The sequence below is a fragment of the Pygocentrus nattereri genome, chromosome 3, assembly GCF_015220715.1.
Source record: "Pygocentrus nattereri isolate fPygNat1 chromosome 3, fPygNat1.pri, whole genome shotgun sequence".
Classification (NCBI taxonomy): Eukaryota; Metazoa; Chordata; class Actinopteri; order Characiformes; family Serrasalmidae; genus Pygocentrus; species Pygocentrus nattereri.
In genome coordinates this window covers 18,747,448-18,773,547 of record NC_051213.1, presented here as the reverse complement: position 1 = coordinate 18,773,547, position 26,100 = coordinate 18,747,448, and the positions used below count along the sequence as shown (strand labels likewise).

Genomic DNA, 26,100 nt, shown 5'->3' with positions numbered 1-26,100 from the left:
TTAAACATCATTTAGGAGTGCGGGGGGGGTGCTAGATGATGTAGGTAAAACCAGTAATGTTCTTTCTGGATGCATAACATTCTACCAGGCTATTTTTAAACACTACTTAGAAGGCAAGGTTTATCTTTGTGTAACTGAAGTATTTTATAGCATCCAGTAAAACTCTGTGTGCTGTGTTGTACCTCAAACCGAAGGGTTAACTTTATGGCTACCTTGTTAATAGGCTGGCTCTGTGTTTTCATTTTTTAAATAGTCTCTAAACCCAGTGCCTGGCTGTCCACCATGTGTGCTGTGCTTTTATTAATTTAATGTGTTTAAAAGAGTGCAGAAAATATCAGAAATGTAGAAACCTGAGGTTCCACTACAAAATAAAAGTGGCTATGTATATGCAATTGTGATCTGGCACCAGTTATGTGGCCATTCCACTTCACAGTGAGTTGTGACTTGAAAGATCAGCATTTCTTTAGTTCATTATTTCACTGCCAAAATGCTCTTAACCACATGGCTGAATGTTAAACGCATGGAAAAGGTACCAGTAGTAATGAATGCTATATATGATTTTTTTTAAAAACATATTTTTCCATAAATTAATAGGAGGGCTTTAACTTATTGATAGTTATAAATTATGTTGACCATAGCCTTTGTTGAATAGACTGACTAAAACCAAATGTAAAAAGAAGAAAACAATGTGTGATTTGTTAATACGCTTAAACCTTTAATTAACTGATCAAAATAAATTACTTTCGATGTTTGAGCTGACCAACTGGATTGTATTTTTGTTTTTAAACATATTTAGAATTTGATGTCTGCAACACTGCCAAAAAACTCCACACCCACCCACCCACACACACAGGCCCCTCAGGCCCCACAATACGATAATATAACAATTAAGTTCATATAAACACTTAAGTCACGATACAATATTATTGCGATTGTTAAAAATATTGTGATATGCTCAGTATTGCTATAACATATATTGCAATATGTTACAATTTATTGCCCCTTTCAACTGCAGATACAACCATCAGGTTTTTTCTCCAATTCGCCACATTTTACAGAAGGTCTGCAATGTTTACCCCAGTGGAACTTTCGTGTACTGCTCTAGTTTGGAGAACATGAGACAGCATTTACCACTACTCTGTGAGATATTGTGCCTTATAGTAACGTAGGAATCCACTGCCCTCAACATGCATGCATTGCAAATTAATGTAGTCCCTTCTGTTGAACTCATAGTCCTCAACTTCAAGCTTCACTTCTCTGTTAAAGCTTAAATACGGCTCTGTCCATGGAAAAAAAGTAGTCACATTACCTGGGTACCAGTGTCTTGAGCATGTAGCAAAATCATTGTTTCTCACAACGTTGTATGGACGCAGGTCTTTGAGCAAAAAGTAGGTGATGGATTGTTTCATTTTCTTGACTCACTCAGAATTGAAAGGTAACTTTGTCAAGCGTAATATTTTAATCGTGCATTTTTCCGATTGAGCCGATTTAACATTGGCTTTGCTATCAGCAAAGCAAAAGTCTGCTTCTTGTTCACCAGCCACTTTTCACATTTTCCTGTTACAGCTTAAATGGTACAGCTGTTATATTCTGACACTTCAGGCACAGAGGTTAATGTGATTGTTTCACTGTCTTGTGGACCGAAAAAGTGGTTGATTTTACCAAAAAGATGTATCCATATGTGCAGTTTATGTCTCCTTTGCAACTTTTGATAAGTAACGTCAGTGGAAAAGCAACCATTTTAAAAGTGAGGGAGACAGTTGTCAATATATAACGGAAGCCCCAAATTGATAGACTCTGTATTAATGGTATAAAGCCTGTAACAGTATGTGCATTTTTACAGTCAAGCCAATTTAAGTGCAGCAATATACAAACATAGGAAAGTTAACCAGTTCACAAACATATGGTCAAGAATAAGCCCTTAGCTAGACACATGATCTGCTCCAATAACACCAAACTATGGTTATGCTCCAAATAAGGAAGCTGACCTATCACTGCCTGGTGTTTTTTTATATATATATATATATATATATATATATATATATATATATATATATATATATATATATGTATATGTGTATATGTGTGTGTGTGTGTGTGTGTGTATGTATGTATATTCCATTGTAAGTTACTACTTCTCTCAAACTGTGCTGAGATCTCTTTACTTGTTCCTTCCAGGAAAAAGTAATCTCACAATTGTCATTACTTTACACTTGCATTATGTTTACCCCAAACAAATCTGTCCCAATCTTAAATAGCCACTCTCACATCATGCAAAAAGTATCTCATAAGTGAAATACAGTTCAAGAAAATTAAAGTAAACACTGTTAGCTGGCTGCAGGCTGGGGAAAAAAAGACTATTTAAAAGACTGTTTAAACAGGGAATGCAGTATTAACTACCACTAGTTCACTAAAATGATGAATAACGAGCCACTCTCCGTTTTTACTTCTCTATTGCTTAGTTTAATTAACTTGTCTTGCACTGTTTTAGATCAAAATTTGAAAAAAGTATTTTTCTTTTTGAGACACATACCTTGCATGTACAGATGTAAATGTTACAGTAACAAGTGCTTATCCATAGTGATAAGTGTTAAAAGTTTTCTGTTCTGCACTTAAAGTTGGCTACAATTTGTGTTTTTGTTTTTTTGTTTGTTTCCTGCTGCTTGCTCTCAGCTAATGCCAATTTAACATGCTCAATCGGCCGAAAAAACAGCTGAGAAGGAGCCACTAGAACTCTCTGTTTAGGATAAACAGAGAGTTGACAGGCTGTTGACAGGCTAACTTGGGGTGCGTTACATTACAGCCACCTACTGAGGGCCACTTGTGACATATGCGTGTTTCAACAAAGTCGTCGCTCAGTCAGTGAGTGAAACTGGCTCTTCTAAGCCAGCCCACTAGGTGGTCCTGAAAACTTTTTTTTATGAGGTGGAGCCTGGTCTGGTTCAGTTATGCATAGGCCTAAATTTGGTAAACACTGTTATATCTAGTCTGTGTTTGAACTTGCTGGTTCAATTAGCCACTGGTCTTGTGGCATCGCAGTAAGGCCAAAGGCTTAAAATAAACACAAGTGTTGGGCTCAAACTAACAGGCTGATGGTTTTTCACTGCAGATTGGCTGGCTCGGGGCATTTCTCTCAGAACAGTGGGGAAGATTGAGGAAGTCCTGCCAGCTCTATCTGTGAGTACTGAGTGTGGATTTGTGTGTGTATATTTATTTGTGTTTGTTTAGATTTTTGTTCCTCTTTAACACCAATGTTTGTGCTAGCTTCTTCCCACACTGTGTTTTGTATAATGATTTGCTTTTCATTGTACTTATTCATCAACGTTTTGTAACCTTTTACAGTATCCTTTGACAGTGCGAAGGTTTATAACTAGTAGTCAGAGTGCATTGGAAGTGGATAACATGGAATCCTCCATTAGACCAATTTATTTTCCATTTTGTGGTGCTGTGTGACCTGCCCTGTGACTCTGGAGCAAAGCTCTAGCTGTAATGCCTGCTCTTTTTCCCATGACTCACTGGTTGTGTGGGAGAGGGAGATTCCCATGCTCTGAGATACACTCCAACCCTGATCATTCGGTTGTATGTTAGGGTTCCACATTTCCTCTTTTTGTGCCCTTATTTCAAACCTCTTCCCCAGCATGTGCACTCCAGTGCTATCAAAGGAGTGATAATGATATTAGTTTCAGCTATGAATAAATTGCTGAAATGCGCCCTAATCACCATCATTCCATATAGGGACAGGGAATCCACCGTCTTCACACAGTATCCAGGGCTGGATTAAGATGGCCCTAAATAACCACCTAATGGAGACACCAGGGTGTTGCCTTCACTTGTGCTGATATCTTTGTCAGGATTCTGGCCAATAGTGCTTCTTAACCTACTTAGCCGAGCATAGCTTTATTTCAATTGAGTACGTTTTTTTTTAAACTAAGTGTACTGGTGCTTTGCCTTTTGCCTTTGAGAGTGGAAATGTAGAAGATATTCCACCAGCTTTACACCATTAAGCCGCAGCAGAATTTCATAAACAGTGAAGTCCTCTTTGATGGTATGACACCTTTTAAGGCTCTCAGTAAAGGGCAAATTTTGGTGTAAACAAAAATTTTGAAGTGGACAAATGCTCCACCACCAGTTGAGGAGTCTGTCATGTTGTGTCCCATATGATGATTAAAAAAAAATGTTTTAGGGAATTTATATTCAGTAGGCCTGTCGCAGTTGTGAATTTTAGCAGATGATTGATTTTCATGTAAATAATTGCAATTAATTTAAATCTCATTTTTGGTTATTGTATGCAACAATGAAAGTACAGACTGATTAAGGCTGAAAAAAGTATTAGTATAAAAGTAGAAGCCTTCTAACTAGATAAAGTTTTCTAAATTCTGTCCTAACTTTGACAACTCCAGATGTGTCTTAACTTCTATCATTTTATGCAGTAAGAGGCAGCAGAGTTCATTACAACTAGCATAGTGATGTACACATTTTAAGTGTATTTTGACTTCTGAGGATTTTTTCATAATAGCATTTTAAAAGCCTCAGACATTGCAGACACAATGTCCATCTTACTGTCTTATTACCTTTGTATGTTAATGTTGATGAAAACTCGGCAGATAAAATATTACAGTGATTGTAGTGAATAATGATGATACAGAGCTGGACATGTGGCTTGTTATTAAGAGGAATAACAGGATGGTCAGCTAAAGCATTTGAGAATCTGAAATGATTCTCTCAAACTGGAGAATGGTGATAAACAGCATAAAGCGCAGTCACAAAATTCTTAACTTCCAGTTTATCACACTTTAGTTCTGTTTGACCTTTTTACATCAATGACGGTAGCTAACATTAACGGTCTGGCTAACTAACTTGATTATTTGATGACGTATTTATGTTTCAGCTGGGCACTTATGAGTGGTTGCTAGGTAACAGTCATGACAGTTGATTGTCACTTTCAACTGAGTAGGTTATCGTGCTGTGAGAAGATTGGCATCTGCATTACGATTTGTGAAAAATTATATCTTGACCTGTCAGATCTTAAGTTAAGACAAAAAGGAAGTTTCTACAGCCCTTGATGTCTCAGTAAATACATTGTAGTTTTTTTTTTATTTGCCTGTAGTTTCCTCACTAAAAATAATTGGTTTCAGTTCAAATAGTTGTGATCAGGGAATTATGTAATAATTGTTATAAGCCTAGTGTTCAGGTTTGAGCACAGTATAAGTCAACTGTTCTCAGACTTGAATGAGGTTCATGGGATTGTCTGGATCCCTGCAAGTATCTCACAAAATTCAACATCCTTATAAGAACTATGTATGAATCAGTAAAGGTTTCCAGCATTCTGCTGTTAGCCTTGACAGGAATGCTGTGGTACTGTTTCCTGTGGAGGGGAGACATCATGACATAATGCCCTGTGCAAGTTTAACCATAAATGAACCCTAAAAGTATTTCTTAATGTAGGTTTTGTTGTAGGGTTTCCTGTTGTGATGTCAGCAGAGCATCCAAGGCATAGTGGACCTGTCTTACACGTTCAAGATATAAGATGAATGCTGAGTCATTCCTGGAAGAAATTTTCTCTGTTTACCAAATGCTGTGTGTCATTTGATTAAGCAGATGCAGGTTTCCCATAAGTCATCTCTGCAGGTAGCAGCATGCCTGTGGTGCGACCTGCATGACTCGCCCTACCCTGTTGGTACAACAACAGTTGTCATTCCATGTCTCTGTTGATGTTTTTAAAGGCCATGTGTGCGACACTCTCATAAGCAAGCACTACTTGACACTCCAGTGTGCATGATCTTTTTAGTGCAAATGCATTTGCTGTATTAAATATAGCCAAAATGAGCCACCTCTGCGCGAGTCTCATTGCGTTCCCAGCGTTCCTGATGCTGTCCGTAGTGACTGCGGAGGTGCAGTTGGGCCTCTCCGTGTTCCAGCTTTGGATGCCCTTTGCTCCAGGGGTGCAGCATTTATGAGGTTCTTACAAATGCATATTTTGTCAGAGTACCTGAAATTTGAATTCCTACAAATGTTCCAAATGTTCCACTCCAGGGATGTAACTTTTGGTTCTAGCTTAATGTGATCTCTGTTTTATGTGACATAGTTTGAACAGTGATAATTTTGCAATGTTAATGAAAATTGACATGATACATTATTCTTAGTGACTAAGATGAAGGTATAGATGTTGGAGTATATTGTGACACCACATTAACAGTACATGAGAGTTTCTAAGCTCTTTTGTTGTCTTTTTTTCTATGTCCAATGAAAAAATGAGAAGTTTTGTGCCATGTCTTACTTTAGAAGTGTGTGGGGGAAAAAAAGTATGTGGGAAAAAAAAACTAGGTAACAGAGTTTGAAAAAGAAAATGGATTATTTATTGCTTCTCTATTCAAAAGCATGTACATTAAAACCCCTTCAAGATTACCATTCTTTCCAGCTTTGTCAGGAGTCCAGTGACTGATATGTGGAATTTGAGATTGCGTTCACAGACACAGTTTATCATGAGGGATGGCTACAAATTCAGCTGTCCTTGACATCTCTCTTTTCCAGTTACTGAAGCATTACTGAGAGACCTGCAGTGACTCAGATTACTTTTCACTTCATTGTTAGCACATTGTATGCTGAATGTTAGATGATGTAGCTAGTCATTTCTTTGAAACACTATTTATCTTGAAGCTGACTTATAATGGGCAAGTCAAGACTTGGGCAGTGAAGTTCAGCAGAATTGTTTGTTGTTTTTTTTTAATCTTATACATCACTTGTGTGTTATGGATGCTATTAATCTGGTTTCTGACTTGCATACAGTTGCATACAGATGGTTTTAATGTTTGTCTTTTAATGTTTGCTATGTGTTTTGCATGTTAAAAACCCCTTTTGTCTAGACCTTTTTTGTGATTAGCGTAGCTCAGCATGATGTCAACTGGAGATTATTGTGCTGGTGGAACATTTATCTCATGCTGCACAACAAGTGCAATAACCTTGGTGTGGAGGTTTGCTGAGACATAGGAGAGCTGCTGCCTGGTCACTGGTATACATGTTGCATACTTTGCTGACCAACTGGCTGTCCATATACTGTAGCTCAGTTCTAATAATGTTTCCTCTTTTCCCTCTTTGTAAAACTGAGTAAAAGAAACTTTGACTCTTGTTTGACCTTGTAAAGTGTTGAAGTATGTAGTTCAATTTGTATGAAACAATGCTTTTTTTCCTTTTTTTAAAAGGAGTAGCATGGTGGTCTAAAATCCTGCTGCTCGTAATTAAATGCAGCTAGTTACTGTTAACGTTGGTTGCCAGTATATGAAATGATGAATGTTTGGAAGACCTCATTTATTCTGCTAGTTTTTGTTTAGTTTGTTTTTTCATGTGTCCTAATTAAACTATGCTATTTTTACATTTGCAAGAAAAATAGGCTTCTGTAGGAAAAATGCTAAAAAAAAACACATTTTACATGAAGTAACAAATGCATTATGATTATTATGGTCCATAGTGAGACCTAATTGACATCTTCAAATTTAAGATTTCTTACTTGACTAGTTAGATTTTGAATATACAACAATCTCCCCAGTGTTAAATTCACTCTTGCAATGTTCTTTAGTGTCCAGCTGGAGTTGAATTAAATGAGTGTATATATAACACTGTAGTTTATACACAACTGATGGTTTTCCCCTTTAAGTTTTAAAGGTTGGAAGTAAGATGTATTATTTTTTTTTTTGCTCATTTATTGGACAGCCTGGCCTTTGTGTTTTAGTTTATTGGTTTATAGGTGTGCATTGTGTTTATCCAGTTATTTCTAAGCAGAAATAATATTTTGAGTATCTGACTCTGTGTGTTCTTTGTTGTGCTAACAGAAGGATCCTGAAAGACCAGATTGCTTTTGACCTTTGCTTATTAAGGTGCATACAGTGTTTGTGTTTTTTTGTTTTTTTTTTTGTACCAGCTAAGGAATTCTGTGCTGTCTGTGGCATATCCATTTTAATCTTTACACTATGCTGTAAGTGTAAATAATTCACCCTCACCATCCTGCTGTTGAATCTTCTAGGGTTTTTTTTTATTTTTTATTTTCTTGTGTGCTCTACCCAAGCGCTCCAGAGTCCCTTTTCCCTTTTGGTCTTTGACTAATTTATTCTTGTATGGGCTTAAACAAACATCCGCCATTTTTTTTCTCTCTCAGGGTCTCCTTCTTTGAGGCTGAACTCTTTGGGGTTTACCTGCCGCTGTCCATGCCACTTAGAACTTATTTCTGCCCTTCTTCCATCAGCACCCCTCCTTTCTCTGGTTCCCTTGTCCTTTCTATTCAGCAGGCCACCAGATGGTATTCAAATCAGGCCCCTTATATAGAAGCAAGGTTTTCCACGCTCTAAGGGCCACGAGGATGGTTAACCCAGAATGGGTGACCCAGAGAGCCAGAAAGGCCTCCAGACCATTGTGATGGAATCCAAAGAACATAGCTGACCTCTGTAAGGCCTGTTGTGCATCAGCACCAGCAGTCATAGCATATGCCTGTGATTAGCACAGAATATTTTTCTGAAATAAACAAAAACTTGTAGCATGATAAGCAAATATAGGAATAATTAAGTTTAACAAGTAACCACTAGTGGGAAAACTTGAAAAAGGCAAAAAGTGCAGATCGGTGTCTTATTTTATTGTTTAATTTGTTCTTATTCTTGTTTTTCAGTTTGAGTCTTAAGTTTGAGGCAGGCTTCTTTTTGATTTTGTTTATTGACTTATGACTCCTAATTCTGCTTATAAAGTTAAGATGAATTTTTCTTTCTATTTTGTTCTAGTGGTCATGACTAATCTGGTCCTAGTTCCTAAAGACAACACATTTTTAAAGATGTGGCTCTGATTGCTTTCGTACTATATTTATACAGTTTTTCCATTAATGCAAGAGGTCAAATACTTATTCCCTCTTGCCTGCTGCAGTGTGCCCCTGAGCACCTCCAAAAATGGAGTAACTGATGTAGTCAGATAGATTAAAAAAAATGCTCAGTTTAGAGTGCTACAATGACCAGTCAGTATTTTAAAAGGTTAGTCAATATCACACCCCGTCTTTCTTTTTCTCTTTCGGTTTCTTGCTCTCTCTCTCGTAGTGTCTCTCTCCCTCTCTGAGTCTTCTCAGCATAGCCTCTGATAGATGACCTATTGAAATCACTGCACAGTCGTGTGCCTGTTGCCAGAGCAACGAAGGCTCACTTCTGCTTTTCATGTGATCATGTGACTTGCTGCTGACGTCAAAAGGGGAGGACCTCTGTCCGAGTTTGCTTTTTCGTTTGGCTGTGTTGGGCTTCGAAGAATCTTGGAGTTATTGAGTTGACAAGGCTGGTCTCAGATGCTTGTTACCTTCTCAGTCTTACTGGTTTCGTTTTACTGCCTGTTACTGCCATTGTTTGAGACTCAGTAAGGAAACTACCAGGTTATGGACTGTTAAGGGATTGTTTTGCCTAAGAAAGAAGAGGTATGTATTTTCCTCTTCTGTGGGATTGTCTGAGGTTTTCATGATTAATTGTAACAGGTGCTTTTGTACATAGCACTTTGTGTCTCTTTGTCTTGCATGCTGTTTTTTAGACTCAGCAGTAGAAGGGAAATGGATCAGCTTTCTCTTTAAATATCTGTCTATATGTCTCAGTCTCACACATACAAATTTTTCTTTCAGACATTCACTGATTTGGCTCCCAACCACCATGCTAGTCTATTACAGCGACACATTCTCTGTTCTTCTCCTCCAAGCCTTTCAGCCCCATCCATTTTTTTTTTCGAACTCCCTGTTTCTCACTTTGGCCACCCCCACACTGATATGTTTGAAGTATAGACAGGATATGAGGGCATTACGTCCCCTAGAGAGCTGCGCTGGAATGTCTGCTAATGTTGATGCTGAGGCTTCAAGAGCTTGTAGTGTGAGCCTGTGTGACTATGTGTATGCATGTCTGGGGCTGGGGAAGATGTGGTACGAAATAGAGTAAGGGTTGGGGTATGTACATGTGTTTTGGGTGTATTGACATTTGATAATGCAATATGTCTTTCTAATGTCACTCCAAAAAGGCCACCAGTCGTAGTTAAGCATCATAAAGCTCCACGGAGAAAGCACATTGTGCAAAAGAAAGATGCAGAGAGAAAATGAATTTGGCTTGTAATCTTGGTTAAATCTTCCAGCTTTTCACTTTCTCTCAGCTCTTCCAATTTCATTTCTCCTCCCACTCTTTCACCTATTTCCTTTCTCCCACTCCTCATCTGTTTAAGCCATGTTCTTGTAACAGAGGTAGGTGTGTGTGTGTGTGTGTGTGTGTGTGTGTGTGTGTGCGCGTGCGTGTGTGCGTGCGTGTTGTTTTTTTTTTTTTTTGTTGTTTTGTTTTGTCGCCGCGCCCCCCCCACAGATGTGCCTGCACTGATATCTTGCCATTTATTTTCCCAAATGACTTTCCTTCTATTTTCCAATTTTCTAGCATTGAGTAACTACATTTTCTAGCATTGCTTTGCTATGAACCAGTGTACTTAGTTAAAGCAGTAAGCCGCAAGAGGGCGTGTGCTACAGTGCTTTTTACCACAGTTGTTAGGCGTGATGCAAAGCAAACATAACATGCTGCAGTGAAATACACCAGTGTTCAAATAATTGATTTTATCAATTGAAAAGATTATTTTACCAAGCAATGTAGTTGGATAACAGTAGGTTATGATTTTCAAGTAACTATGAGTGTAACGATGCACAAAGTTAAGAGTTCAATTTAATACAATACAGTGCTGCCTCAATTCATTTTTCAGGTGCAGAAAACATAAAGAATGACTAAAATTGACCGTATGTTAATGTTTCCATTTTCAGTGTTTTAGGGCATTCAACAATTAAAGCTGTGCTCTTTAGCACAGATCCCAATGTCCTGATGTAACACTCTAGTCACAAGCTAATATGTTAGCACCAGGTAAAAACACTAGCCAAAATTTCACATTAGATACGATGCAACAATGTAACACATTGTGTTGTTACAACCTTACACACAACATAACTTTTTAATAACTAGCCTTATTGACTCCAGGCTCTTATGGTGCATTGATACATTGAGTATTTCACAACAGCTTTGAACGTTTAGAGCTGAAACTGTCCGTTTCATAAATTGCATCATTAATAGATAGCAAAATCTTACAAAATGTGGTACTTGGTGAATTTTTTAACCCCTCCACTGGTCCTTTGTTTTGAGTGTGGGTGGGGATGTGAGCAGGTCTTTGCAGTGCAATATCTGTGGCCAGTGTCCATTCTCTCACACACATGCTCACATGCTCTCTGAGGGCCTGTTGACAGTGCCTACATGCAAACACACACACACACTCATTTGCTGTAGGCCTGTTGGCAGTGAGGATAAGAGACAGTACTGGCAGCTCCATCAACACAGCCCACACGTGTGGGAGGAGATTAGCCTCACAGCAACCACTGCTATTGTATGTTATCAACCATGTCTGTTATTACAGCCCCAGAATGTGTAAGTGTGTATACTTGAGCTAAAGCGTTGATAGTCAGATGCAGAATCACTTAAATAAAAAGTGAAAGTGACCCTCAAGTGAAACCATTTATAATCCCTAAAATCTGTTTTATAAATTGAATGTAAAAGCATAAAGGAGAATTTAAAAGGATCAAAATCTCAGCACCTCATTAAAATTTGGAGTTGGATCATGAGGGTTAATATTTTTTTTCATAGTAAGAGTTTGTCTTTTTATGTGTCTTATTGCTTTATGCTTTTTAGAGCATTAGTACAAATGATTACTTACGTTCCATAGGTCCATAATTATTTTGCATTCTGCTTTATCTGTTTAGAATCAGAGTCTCAGTTTGATTCTAATTTAAATAATTTGATCACTCATGTACTGCATGTGCCAAAATAATAATGTGGCACAGTATGCAGTGCTCTTAGTAAAGATTTCCTCAATCCAGACAGCATTTCAGATGCAGCTATTTAAAGGGAAAATGTGAATGAATGGATGGCATTATGAAAGATTAAGATTATATGATTTTTGAAGTAACAAGACAGGTTGTCACTGGCTGGAAGCTGTATCATGGCTCTTGTATTCACTGTTTGAAGATGTGCTTAGGTGCCAGCTTGAACCTGGTAGTTGCTACCAGCACTGAATCGGAATTGATCAGAAAAGCAATATATAATCTAATGTATGACCTGTCTCAGGAGCCATTCCAGCCATTCCCTTTCCAGGTCTTAGTAACAGGAGTCTACCTGAAATAATATCTCACTTTTATTTTGAATTCCATTCTTAATGTAGTGAGGTTTGGATGTAGCTTTACTGCACTATTTGGCCAGATTTAGAAGGATATGCAGCAATGCTCTGTAGACTCACACAGCTTTGTGGATGCTCTTTCTCCCTAAAAACGTAAGTGCAGTCCTTACTCCATACTAAACTTATAGTAGTTTATAGTTATAGTATAGTTGTCTCATCACACAGTCCATCTTGTGGCTTAGAGAAGCAACTTTCAAGTAAAGTTAATGCATGACGCTAATAGATGACATTTTGTTAGTTCTGGGCTATAATTTACAGTGTAGTTAGTACAACGCTGGCTCAAGAAGTGGAAACAAGCCCTTGAGGTTTATACTTTTAATAAAGGGCAGAAGAACTTTGTACACTATTTGTTGAATCAAATATTTGTAAGGCAAGCTAGGAATGCAGTTGGTGGCTTGGCATCAAGGGAAAGTTCAGTGTTCATTTGTCAGTGCTGTTCACAATCTCAAATTTATGCTCAAGTAAATGTTTGTTGCATAGCTGGGGTTGGATGTTTCATCAGAGGTCCAAGATTAAATCATAGGCTTTAATCATTTCTCTAGTGTCCAAACCGTTTGCACCAGGCTTCTATGTGGAGCGGTGAGGCAATGCTAAGCTGTCGGTGATGGTTTGCAGTGACAGCTGTGTGGGCGTCCCCATTGTTGCATTCTCAATGGCCCACTTAGAGAAGGTCAGGGGCCAGTGACGCCTGTCTTAACATGGGGTCTCAAGACTGTCCTTCACTGTGAGTCTGGTAGAGTCTATGGTGGATTTTGCCAGCTGTGCAAGATTGACTGAGATCTTGAGAACCGTGGTGTTGTTTGTAGACCTTGTATAACTATCTGCAGAGAGGAGGGATTTTTTAATTCAGTGATAAGGTTTGTTTCAAAAAGTGGGTTTGTGTGATAAGCCTGAATAAAAATTAATGTATTATAAAATGAATTGTGAACTGTAGATCTAACTCATTGTGGTAATCCAAGTCATTATGGCAGTAGCATCATGTGTAAATTACACCAAACATTTTTTAGTTATGTGGCAGATATTTCAAAATCAGTGTATAAATTAACGTCTGTGTGTGGGTTTGTGTGGGTGTGGGTGTATTTGTGAGCAAGACATCTAAAATCTTTTCTGTTAACATCTCCCTGTCATGGGCTTTGAGAGTCCAGTCTCAGATGTGAGACCAGGCTGGGCATACTAGGAACCTATTTTTATTCCTACTCCACACTCGGTCTCCTCAGGGCTGCGTGTCAGAATGACCACCAGACAGCAAGCCGGACACAGCTGCTTCTCTTTTGTAATGCCTTAATGGAGCAGAGCGAGAGGGAGTGTGGGGGGAAAAAGAAGAACCAACAGAGAGAGAAATTATCACTTTGGATATCTATCCATCTATAATATTTTATTTCCCGTTTAAATGGCCATTTTGAACAAGTTATTAATTTTTCAGGAGATATTTCTGAGGAGGTGTGATATAAAATAATCCACTTGCACAAGGAAAGTCAAAGGAAATAAGGGGAAAAAAAACAGGAGTTTCCAAGTTCCAAAAGTTAAGACATACAAAAAATAGGACTCCAAACACCTTGCGAGATCTGGTAGACCACCGAAACTGTCTACATCAAATAAACAGATAAACCATTACTGAAAAAAGTAAAAAGACAAAAATCTAAATCAAACAAAGAAGTTGCTGGTGTTAGAAGAGCAATGGACCTACCAAAAGTGTTTGGGGTTACTTGGATCATGAGAAGCAGAAAATACAACCACATTGTATGACTGAAGTTTGAAAATGTGGAAATATGTCTCTGCAGGTTTATTAAAAAAACTGAAAAGAATGGAAGCTTTAATAAAGGCAAAAAAGTGAACATACTAAATATTGCTTAAATTGCTTAAATATTGCTTATATTTAGTTGCTGAATATTCTGTTCTGTGCAATTTGCCGAAAATATATATTTAACAGCATTTTTACTAACACTGAAAAATGACTTAAATGTACTTAATGACTCATTCAGTTCATGTATGATACTTTTTAATGTTACTCCTGCCCTCCTTACAGCCCTGTAACTGTTGATAAAAAAAAAAAATAAAAAAACAGTTTAAATGCTAAAAGTGCTTGTGCTGTCTGCTGCCAGCTGCTGTCAACGTCATCTTTGTGTGGGTAATTTTGTGTATTGTTGAACTGTGTTCACATTTAAAACAGGGACAAATTATTCTTTAATTCTTCAAACTAGTCTTTTAAAATTAATTACTATGAACTGCTGCTAAAATCATTGGACTTCCATTCATAAACTTAACGTTTTTAATCTAACAGCCCAATCTTGCAGCACAGGATCTGCCTTGCTGTTCCTTTTGGCACGTTTTGGAAAAAGTGTTATGGTGGGTCATAACGAAGTGTTCATTGTGCAGGCTGTAAAAACATGTTTCTTCTATGAGGACAAGAAATGCATCTACTCATTATGCCTTACAAATCTAGCATGAAATATACTAATGTGTGTAATCTGCAAATGCCTGAGGCATTTTTATTTTCTGTAAAGCAAGATGTGTGAATCAAAGCAGTGCTCTCAGATTTTTCCAAAAACACCTATTCTGTGGAATTTCCTCAGGCATCAGAAAGGGTTTATGCCATTAAAGCAGCAGCAGAGCTTTCTGTTTTCTTGTGATTTCATTTCATCATTGTCTAGGGCAGGGGGTTGCTATCACAATGGGCTGTCACTGTTCTCCTGGGTCATGTCACACCCAGCTGGTGTATAAATGGCAATATTGGAAATGCAGAATAACTTGGTGCTGTGGTTCAAGTGAGGTGGTGTAACGGAATGTGCTGGAACAAGTCAGGGTGCCCAGGGCACCCACGGTATTTTTCTTTAAACTTTCATTCTGTACACTGGTTTAGCGGATATTCATATTAGTCTGTCAGCCATGTGTTTTTGTGAGTGCACATAATTGTAACCTATTTTGCCGTTTGTTAACATAGTGATGGTGCAACATAGTGATTTGTGATTTGTAACACAGAGAAAAAAAGGGTAGGGCACTTCTTAAAGTATAATTTGTATAAAGAACATTTGTTCTTAATTTAGATGCATGACGATTGTGGATATTTTTAGGAATCACACACACACAAGGTCCTTTGTTGAAGTCTCTAATCTTGAGTAGCAAATGGGCAGTGATACTGTTTTGAATGGACTTACATTAGTTATCATGCCCACTGTGATGATGAAGGTCCACGGAGTACCACAGCATATCGCTGCTGTCAGAAGAAAACCTTGTATCTCCAAAATGGTAACTTTACAGGAGAAGGAAAAAACATACTTTACTTTCACTGTAAGACAATGGAACATTTTGGGCCATTTTCTTTTGGTCCATTCTTCATGAAATTTACACACAATATAAAGAACAACAGGCTTTTTCATATTATATCAAAAAATGAAAAATGGAGATAGAAGGTTTTGTTCCGATAGCAGCGATATATTGAGTGAAGCTGTTGAGTGTTATCAGCTTTAGGCCTTTCTGTTAGAAGCTGTTCACTAAAGACTTAGTCTGTTTAATCTTTTTCAGCATTAACTAATTATCACTCCGATCAAGGGCATGTTTTTGAAGTGCTGTTACCATGCTGCTGTCATGCATTGCTATAGTGGCCAACAGTGATGAGAAAGGACCAAGACTTTCCACTAGAATCATCTTTCAGCTCCGCATTCTTCATGATATGGTCTATTATTAATCCAGTAATGACGATTGCATAGCTCACAGTTAAGTTAAATTGGGACGTGAATTTTCCCTTGGTATTTTTTGTCTGAGTCTAAATTCTTTGAATCAGGACATCTTCCACTGCTTCCTATGTTTGTGTTTTTATTGCAGCTTATGCAAATTTATGAGGCTCACAGTATATCATTGAACCACTCTGGCCTTAAGCTTAAGTGGTTTTGAAAGGACTGAAGTGTCTCTTCTATAACAAAATATGCTTTAAGTGAGTGTTTATCTAGTATTGTGTTACACTCTGACACTTCACACATGTGCACAACAGTTCACCCAACAGAAATGCACAGAATGATGCTGCTTTTAAATGATCTTATTAAGCAAAAATGTATGCTAATTTCTTTCAGCATTTCAGGCAGCTGTTTAGAGACTAAAATTGCTGGTGTAAATAACATGTAAATGATAAAAATGAATAATAATGAGAATGAATGAGAAATAAATAATAAACCTTTAGTAATTTAAAATCTGTTTGAAAATTGAAACAGTGTATTTTTGCTTTTGTCCAGTGTGAACTCCCTGCCTTGCAGCACAGTCTCAAATAAGTTATGAGGCCCAAAGTGTTACCAAGAAACCTTGTCATCTGCCTTCATAAAACCCAGTGCATGCTGGGACATATAACTGCTGGTTCACAAAGGCTTGCCATGGATAAAACAAATCTGTTAGTTTGTAATTTGACTAATGAGCCATATGATGCCGCAGCCAGAGCCGGATGTGTTTGGGGAAAACAAGTTATTTAATAATCTCCAATTCCCCACAGCTCTGTAAGGACATAAGTAGATGCTGGAAGAGCAGAGCAGATGAAGGGAACTGCCCTAGAGCCTGTTCTCCCTTGTCAGTGACCACCTTTGCATGCACAATCACAGTGTGACAAAGACATAATCAAATAGATTTTTTGATAATGAGCCATGTGAATGCTATACTTTATGATGTGTTACTATGTGGTTAGGTTTATGATTACATTAAACATGGGGACATAAACTGCTTATGCACTACTACTTTATAAGTATACTTACATTGGACCAACAAGTTGAGTGAATAGAGCAGATAATCTAGAGACCCTCAGTAATCCAACACGTTGGTGTTTGTTTGGTCAGTTTGCTCTTGCCTTTATTCTTACTTTTGCACACAAGCATCAGACTAAGCTGTGCATATTGTAATTTTGTGTTTATTAAAAGGGGTGTGGGGGTGTGTGTGTGTACTTACATTTTACAGTATGTATATATAGAATACATTATTTATATATATATATATATATATATATATATATATAATGTGTGTGTGTGTGTGTGTGTGTGTGTGTGTGGAGCAGCTGAACAACTGTCATTTGATGTCTGCAGGAGGTATTCAAACTGTGAAAGAGAGGGGAAAAAAACCTTCTGGTCGTCATGCACTGTCAACAGATTGATAGCCTGATTTCGAAGTAGGATGTCAAACTGGCTATTCTGGAGAAAGCACTGTGTCGCCAGTGAGGGTTTTTTTTTTTTTTTTTTTTTTTTTTTTTTTTTTTTTTTTTGCTGGAATGATGAATGCGTTATAGCATTTAATGGAGATAAAAAGACACATTGCTCCTCTAGAAGGGTGATATAAAATAGACTGTTGCAGGTAACAATAATTGCATTAATCTGTACATGAAAACCAAAAAGTAATGCTTTGCTGTTTGTGGCATGAAAGTCAGAAATGACTCTTTGGAACAGCATTAGTCCTTATTAGCCACATCTTTTTTCACGGCACAGTATTCAGTATTGCAGTATTCAGCCTGCTGAGGCGCAAGCTTGTAATCTCTCATTGATTTATTGTTTTCTCTGTGCTAACGAATGTGGCGCAGAGTGTCTGTTTCCATAGCAACATGGCAAAAGGTCAGAGAGATTCATTATTGTAGACAAAGACAGCATTGCAGACTTTGAGCTAATTAAACACCAGTCTCTTGCAGGTTTAACAGAGGCTGGACTGACACAGGAGGGTTAATGCTTTATATTTAACACAGATCTATCCACAAGACGCCTTTTAGTTTTAAGTTGGTGTAGCAATAGTAATAATCATCATAATAAAACTTAAAAATAAAAATTCCTGAAATTGTAATGAGCACCATGATTTATTTACATGGTACATTTTGTGCATCAGGAAAATGAGGCTGAAGCTTAAAGGACTGTAAAGCTATCAAACAAGGATATGCTTCCCAAATGTATTATAGCCCAGCACTGTAAAAAGGTATGGATCAAATATCTTTTGAGCACCCAGTTTAATTGGTCTTCACCCTGTGATGCCTTTAGGAAACTGAAGCTACTAGCAGCTCACAGGCTGCAAATTGAAGACTTCAGAATCAAACATTTTTGCTGGTGCCAAAAGAGTAATGGAGCCAGTGAATGGTGGAGGATTTTGCCATTCCTCAGTCTTTTGACTGTGATACTGAAACTAAATGTGCAGTTCATTTTGGCATGTGGTAAAAGCTTGCATAACACTGACCCTTGATGTGTTACTCCCCCTTTACACTCTTTCACTCTCCTTTTTCTGTCCATGAGTCACACACTGAGGTGCTGTCTCCTTTCCTCATCTTGTTCGAAAAGACTCCGGAAGAGCCATGAAATCTTCAGAATAGATTTCCATGGCAACTACTTGAGGGTTCTAACCGGCTGCGTAGTTACCTTTCCTTATGAAGAGACTCGTAGCGCAGGGAGGAGGAGTACAGAGCAGGGCCTATTCATACTCCTGAAGCTTCCCAGAGACAGGAGGCCACTGTTCTCATTCATATTTCTGTGTTGCGTGCCCCATCTGAATAATGTATTTACCCAGCATTAGCATCACTATGGTACGAAGACAAGTGCCTTTTAAGAGCGAGGCTTCCAAAAATAGACCACTAAACAAAAATGTGCCATATATAGCTGTTAATATGAGGATTTTTTTTTATTTGTGTTTTGGTCAATTTGGAAGGGTTTTGTCATCTTTTCTTTACCCCCTTATTTTAAGGGTTTTTGTCATGTTTCTTAACTAGTTTTACCTTTTTTTTTTTTTTTTTTTTTTTTTTTTTTTTTTGAAAGCTGTGTCTCCCTGTTGCTAAGCAACATCTGTGTTGTTACTGTTAGATGTGCTTGTAAGCTATGGCTTTGACATGGACAAGTTGAAAGTTTAACTATGACTGTTAACTAGTAAACAAGACTTCAAAAAAGCTGTGATTTCGGTCCATGAAGTACTGCAACTACTAATCCCTCCCCATTACAACTGTCAGTGAACGTCTGCCTAACTATTGATCTGATTAGTCAGCAACAAAAAAATGCTCTTGACGTAGGCTAGTGATGCATCTCTCTCATGGAAAATTGCCAAAAAAAAAATTGTAAAATTACCATGCTCTGTGAAAAACAGCCTTTCTTAGGGTTTTTTTTTTAACTGTTTTGCGGCAGAATTAGATGCAGAATGTGTATTTTTTTTTATGTCATATTACACGTGAGGGGGAGGTTTTTAGGGGTTCTTAAATTTGAAGGGCTGTAAGGGCCACTGTTGCCTGCACAGTTTTTGGTGTTCTCATGCTTGTTTCTTATACATGCACTCTTATACCTGTATAGTGCAGACAGTGTTTCTTACTGCATTAGAGCATCATACAACCCCAATTCCAATGAAGTTGGGACGTTGTGTAAAACATAAATAATAAAAGTAGAATATGATGATTTGCAAATCCTTTTCAACCTATATTCAATACACTACAAAGACAAGATATTTAATGTTCAAATGGATAAACTTTATTGTTTTTTGCAAATATTCACTCATTTTGAATTTGATTCCTGCAACACGTTCCAAAGAAGTTGGGACAGGGGCAACAAAAGACTGGGAAAATTGAGGAATGCTCAAAAAACACCTGTTTGGAACATTCCACAGGTGAACAGGTTAATTGGAAAGTGTGAGTGGTGAGTGTCATGATTGGGTATAAAGGGAGCGTCCCTGAAAGACTCAGTCGATCACAAGCAAGGATGGGGCGAGGTTCACCACTTTGAACAACTGCGTAAGCAAATAGTCCAACAGTTTAAGAACAATGTTTCTCAACATGCAATTGCAAGGAATTTAGGGGTTTCATCATCTAAAACGAGAGAGAGGGGGACAACGGGGGGAGAGATAGTGGATCAGGAAGTGCAGAGAATTAGTAAGGTGGAAGTGAGGGCAGCTTTAAAAAGGATGAAGAATGGAAAGGCAGTTGGTCCAGATGACATACCTGTGGAGGTATGGAGATGTTTAGGAGAGAAGGCAGTGGACTTTTTAACCAGGTTGTTTAACAAAATTGTGGAGAGTGAGAGGATGCCTGATGAGTGGAGAGGCAGTGTATTGGTCCCCATTTTTAAGAACAAGGGTGATGTGCAGAGCTGTAGTAACTACAGAGGTATAAAGTTAATGAGCCACACCATGAAGGTATGGGAAAGAGTTGTTGAAGCAAGGCTAAGGCGAGAGGTTCAGATCAGTGAGCAGCAGTTTGGTTTCATGCCCAGAAAAAGTACCACAGATGCAATTTTTGCATTGAGTGTTGGTAGAGAAGTACAGAGAAGGTCAGAAGGAGCTGAATTGTGTCTTTGTGGATCTAGAGAAGGTATATGATAGGGTGCCAAGACAGGAACTGTGGTACTGTATGAGGAAGTCAGGTGTAGCTAAAAAGTATGTTAGGGTGGTGCAGGACATGTATGAGGATAGTGAGACACTGGTGAGGTGTGCAGTTGGAGTGACAAATGGTTTCAAGGTGAAGGTAGGGTTACATCAGGGATCAGCTTTGAGCCCCTTCTTGTTTGCAATGGTGATGGACAGGTTGACAGATGAGGTCAGGCAGGAGGCTCTATGGACCATGATGTTTGCAGATGACATTGTAATCTGTGGTGTGAGTAGAGAGCAGGTGGAAGAGAATCTGGAGAGGTGGAGGTTTGCACTGGAGAGGAGAGGAATGAAGGTCAGTAGAGATAAGATGGAATACATGTGAGTGAATGAGAGGGAGGCAATTGGAAAGGTGAAGATGCAAAGAGTAGAGGTCGTAAAGGTGGATGACTTCAAATATCTTGTGTCAACCATCCAGAGCAATGGACAGTGTAGAAAAGAGGTGAAGAAGAGGGTGCAGACAGGATGGAGTGGGTGGAGACGGATGTCAGGGCTGATGTGTGACAGAAGGATAGCAGCAAGAGTGAAAGGAAAGGTTTACAAGACAGTAGTGCGTCCTGCTATGATGTATGGTTTGGAGACTGTGGCTCTGTCTAAAAGACAGGAGGCTGAGCTGGAGGTGGCGGAGATGAAGATGCTGAGATTTTCGTTGGGAGTGACAAGGCTGGAGAAGATTAGAAATGAGCAGATCAGAGGGACAGTGAAGGTGGAGCAGTTTGGAGATAAAGCCAGAGAGGCCAGGTTGAGATGGTTTGGACATGTGTTGAGGAGGAATAGTGGATATATTGGGCAAAGAATGTTGGAGATGGAGCTGCCGGGTAGAAGGAGAAGAGGTAGACCTCAGAGAAGGTTTATGGATGTAGTGAAGGTGGACATGGAGATGGTTGGTGTAAAAGTAGAGGAGGCAATGGATAGGGCAAGATGGAGGCAGATGATCCGCTGTGGCGACCCCTAAAGGGAGCAGCCGAAAGAAGAAGAAAGAAAGAAAGAAAGAAAGAAAGAATCATCTACAGTCCATAATATCATCAAAAGATTCAGAGAATCTGGAGAAATCTCTGCAAGTAAGCGGCAAGGCAGAAAGCCAACATTGAATGACTGTGACCTTCGATCCCTCAGGCGGCACTGCATTTGAAAACCGACATCATTCTGTAACGGATATTACCACATGGGCTCAAGGAACTCTTTAGAAAACCACTGTCAGTGAACACAGTTCGTCGCTCCATCTACAAGTGCAAGTTAAAACTCTGCCATGCAAAGCGAAAGCCATATTTTAACAACACCCAGAAACACCGCCAGCTTCTCTGGGCCTGAGCTCGTCTGAGATGGACTGACGCAAAGTGGAAAAGTGGCCTGTGAGTCCACATATCAAATTGTTTTTGGAAATCATGGACGTTGCGTCCTCCAGGCCAAGGGAGGAAAAGGACTGTCCGGATTGTTATCAGCGCAGAGTTCAAAAGCCAACATCTCTGATGGTATGGGGGTGTGTTAGTGCCCATGGCATGGGTAACCTGCACATCTGTGAAGGCACCATTAATGCTGAAAGGTACATACAGGTTTTGGAGCAACATATGCTGCCATCCAAGCAACATCTTTTTCAGGGACGTCCTGCTTATTTCAGCAATACAATGCCAAGCCACATTCTGCACGTGTTACAACAGCGTGGCTTCATATTAAAAGAGTGCGGGTACTAGACCCCGGACTGTTGAGCAACTGAAGTTGTACATCAAGCAAGAATGGGAAAGAATTCCACCTATAGAGCTTCAACAATTAACGTCCTCAGTTCCCAAACACTTATTGAGTGTTGTTAAAAGGAAAGGTGATGTAACACACATAAAAACCAATAAAGTTTATCCGTTTGAACATTAAATATCTTGTCTTTGTAGTGTATTCAATTGAAAATAGGATGAAAAGGATTTGCAAACCATTGTATTCTCTTTTTATTCATGTTTCACGCAACGTCCCAACTTAATTGGAATTGGGGTTGTACATACCAGCCACAAAAATAAGTGGACACGCATTTTCTGGCAGGTAGACAACAGCACTTGGCACCAGATTTTTTTTCTTCAGAAAGAGTAATGATGTTGGAGTATAACCTGTAACATTCATGCTGAGCAGTAGATAGACTAGAAAGTAAAAAATGCCCATATGACTGCAGCTATTGGAGAGTCTGGAGATGTATGCATGCTTGCTCATATGCAGACGAGTAGTAGTTAAGGTATTATAGTGTGCAATAATACTAGTACTGTGTATATTCTTGTGTATATCTGGAAGAAGTAGTAATTTATTTCAATCACCCAAGACATGACTCTATGTGTAAGTATATACTGCATACCATCTATAAACTGTGGAAGTCACAGAAGCTTGTAGTTTAATTTTTATGTTTTTTTTTTTTTTTTACATTGAACTTTAATTTTTGTTGAAAACAAGAAGAAAGAAAAGGCACACACAAAGGTCTTCAGTAAAATATGCATCTCATTAATGACTGTCATGACCCCCCTGAGACAGGAGTCACTTTCTCATTGTAGATGCAGATGTGATGCAGCAGCTGATCCGCTACAGAACAGCCCAAGACAAACTGAGGAGTCCATCCTTCACCAAAGTCTTTATAAGAAAGTCTTTTCACTCAGCAGCCATATTAGCATCACAGCAGTTATTTCCAGTCATACAGGACCAGGTTCCTATCTCTTTAAATTGGGAGAAACCTAAAACTTAATTAACATTTAAAAAACCATTTTCAAATCATCAATAAAATAGGACAAAAACCTTATAAATGGTTTGTAGTATTTGGCTCAACACTACATGTACAACCTGAAAACAATGTACATTGTTTTGCGAGTTGTTCTAGCTTTTGTACTTACACAGATCTCTTTCCCTGCTTGCGTAACCAGCAAACTGATGGACTCTTTTTACTGAATGTGTCCGTTATGACCGTTCTCTTCCTTTGTGAAGTCTCTGGCCTCACTCTTTTATATATGTTTTCTCCCTGAGGTTCTGTGCAAATAGGCAAGCAATAATGTGTCTGCTGTTTTGTTGAAGGTGCTTTATTGAGCAATAAAATCGGCATCTGTGTTCTGTAATGTGAGTGTGCTCTCTGCAGAAGTTCCTAGTAGGATTTCATTTGGCAGTCTTTCCGATCAAACATGTTTTAGAGTGTATTGCACGATGTATTAAGTACTTATCAGTGTTCATGATATCTTCAATTAAAAACAAACAAACAAACAAAAGAAACCTCCAGATGTTACACTTTCCAAAACATTTACTGAAACTGATGGTGGTAGACATGGTTTTAAGAGTCTCTCATTGCTTTGATGGCATACACACTGCTTTCTGTTTCTTCCAGAGATCTTAGATTTAGACTCCTTGGTCCATAAAACCTTACTCCACTCCTTCGGTGTCCATTGTTTATGTTCTAGTGCACATTTTTCTTTTCTCAGTAACAGCTTTTTGATAGCTTCATGTCATTTCAGACCCACTATATTTAGTGTTGGAGGCTTTTGTCAATTTTTTTTTCTGATACTGAAAAATAAATTTCATGTCTTAAAGGCTGTATTGACCTGAAACTGAATAAACAAAAGGATGTTCACAGACTTTTGTACAGTTCTTTACATGTATATTGCCAAGAGTTGCCAAAATTTTTAGCCATGATCTTTCAAGTTTGAGGTCTTATTGCTCTAAAGATTTTCTAGAATTTAAAAGACAGGAGCAGTATTGTCAGGGTAAATCATACGGACATATAAAATATTTTGTGACACTTGTTGTAAATTGTAGTATTGAGAGTGATGTAAATGAAGCCTGTTCTCATAGAATACCTGAATTAAGTTTCTCTCTGGTCTTCCCACAGCTGTAACGTGAAACTTGAGCATGGGGAAGCAGAACAGCAAGCTGCGGCCGGAGGTGATGCAGGATCTGCTGGAGAGCACGGACTTCACTGAGCATGAAATCCAGGAGTGGTATAAGGGCTTCCTGCGGGACTGCCCCAGCGGCCACCTTTCCATGGAGGAATTCAAGAAGATCTATGGCAACTTCTTCCCCTACGGAGATGCCTCCAAGTTTGCTGAACATGTATTCCGCACCTTTGATGCTAATGGCGATGGCACAATAGACTTTCGGGAGTTTATAATTGCGCTCAGTGTCACATCCCGAGGAAAGCTGGAGCAGAAACTGAAATGGGCATTTAGCATGTATGACTTGGATGGGAATGGATACATCAGCAAAGCAGAGATGCTGGAAATCGTACAGGTATAAAATTAAAGCCAGGTTTGCAAAATTATTTTACAAATATCCATATGTGCATATGAAGCACAGACAATTTATTCATAAGCAACAAATTATACTATTATGAAATAGTCCACTACACAGAGAAATTTGGATATAATTGGTGGTACAGTTCTGTAATGAATATACTACTGACACAGTAAATTACTACCTCTGTCTTCAGATGTCTTCAGATTCTTTTTGAGCAAGAAAAATCCCTGCAAGTGTTATGGAAATGTAACTGGCAGATTAAGCACTGGCAACAGCAGAGTTGCCAGACTGCTGGGGCATTCCGCAACTGAAGAAAGATCAGTCTTATGTGCCTCTCAAACAAAAAGGCTTTTATTCAGACTGCAGTCTCTCGCAGGTCTATTTCTTGTTTTGTCTGATTGTGCTTCTCCTGGTTCTTCACTAAATGCTAGAGTTATTTTAGCAGTGACTAGCTGCTCAGATTTTCAGACTTTGCTCAAACCAAACAGGGCCTGTGTGAGAGTGTGTGAGGTGTGAAGAGAACTGTAATCAGATAAAGCTGAATTACATAAGCCCTTCCTTTTCTGTTCAGTTTAAGGCAGCATTTGATATTAGGGCATGGATATCTCTGAGCAGCAGTAAGCGGTTCCTCTAGTAAGGGCTGAATATTTTTCATATTTCTTTCCACAGTTTTGGAGGTAGCATATATGCCTGAACTGTTTCCTTATAGATGGTGGTCAGTTAACATCAATAATTAATTCTGCATTCAAATCTTTTTTTCGGACTGTTTTTTAGACTTACTAGCCTAAGAGATGTGGCTGATGGTGGTGCACTGATTTATGTGAAATTTTGTTGCTGTGCACCAGAACTGAAAAAGGATAAACTATGTATATATGAACAAACTAAGGTTAATTGCTGAGCTGTGCAGCTGTACATAGTATTGCTCAGGAATGCAGTGTTGAGCTGATTCTCTGTATTGCAACATTCCTTACAACTTTCACCTCTCAGACTATTTCCTCCAAATACTTTAGCCGGTGAAATGTGCTGAGTGTTGATTGCAATTTATAAATTATTTTGATGATTAATTAAGTAATCTGAGCTTTAAAAAATAGGCCACTCAGAAATGGGCTTGAGCATTAACAAACCATGCATATCCTTTAAAAAAAAACTATATGGAAAGCTGGTGTATAAATCTGTGTCCATCAGACATATACTGTAAGAGAGAGCATTTAAAACAAGCATTATCATCATGCAGCTTACCACTGTTGTCCCCCATCCTGTCAG

General features: G+C 38.5%; 1 protein-coding gene across 3 annotated transcripts in view; it reads left to right on the top strand.

Moving 5' to 3' along the window:
* The window catches only part of ncalda (neurocalcin delta a), a 39,130-nt gene that overhangs the window by 10,508 nt on the left and 2,522 nt on the right, over positions 1-26,100 (top strand). For 2 of the 3 annotated variants that reach the window (XM_017700439.2, XM_017700438.2), the window contains exons 2-3: positions 3,110-3,177; positions 24,434-24,831. In XM_017700439.2, coding sequence (XP_017555928.1) covers positions 24,454-24,831 — 378 coding nt within the window. In that variant the 5' untranslated portion in view covers positions 3,110-3,177; positions 24,434-24,453. Of the gene's footprint in view, positions 1-3,109; positions 3,178-9,224; positions 9,434-24,433; positions 24,832-26,100 lie in introns of those variants that run through there. The other variant, XM_017700440.2, reaches the window with a different exon arrangement.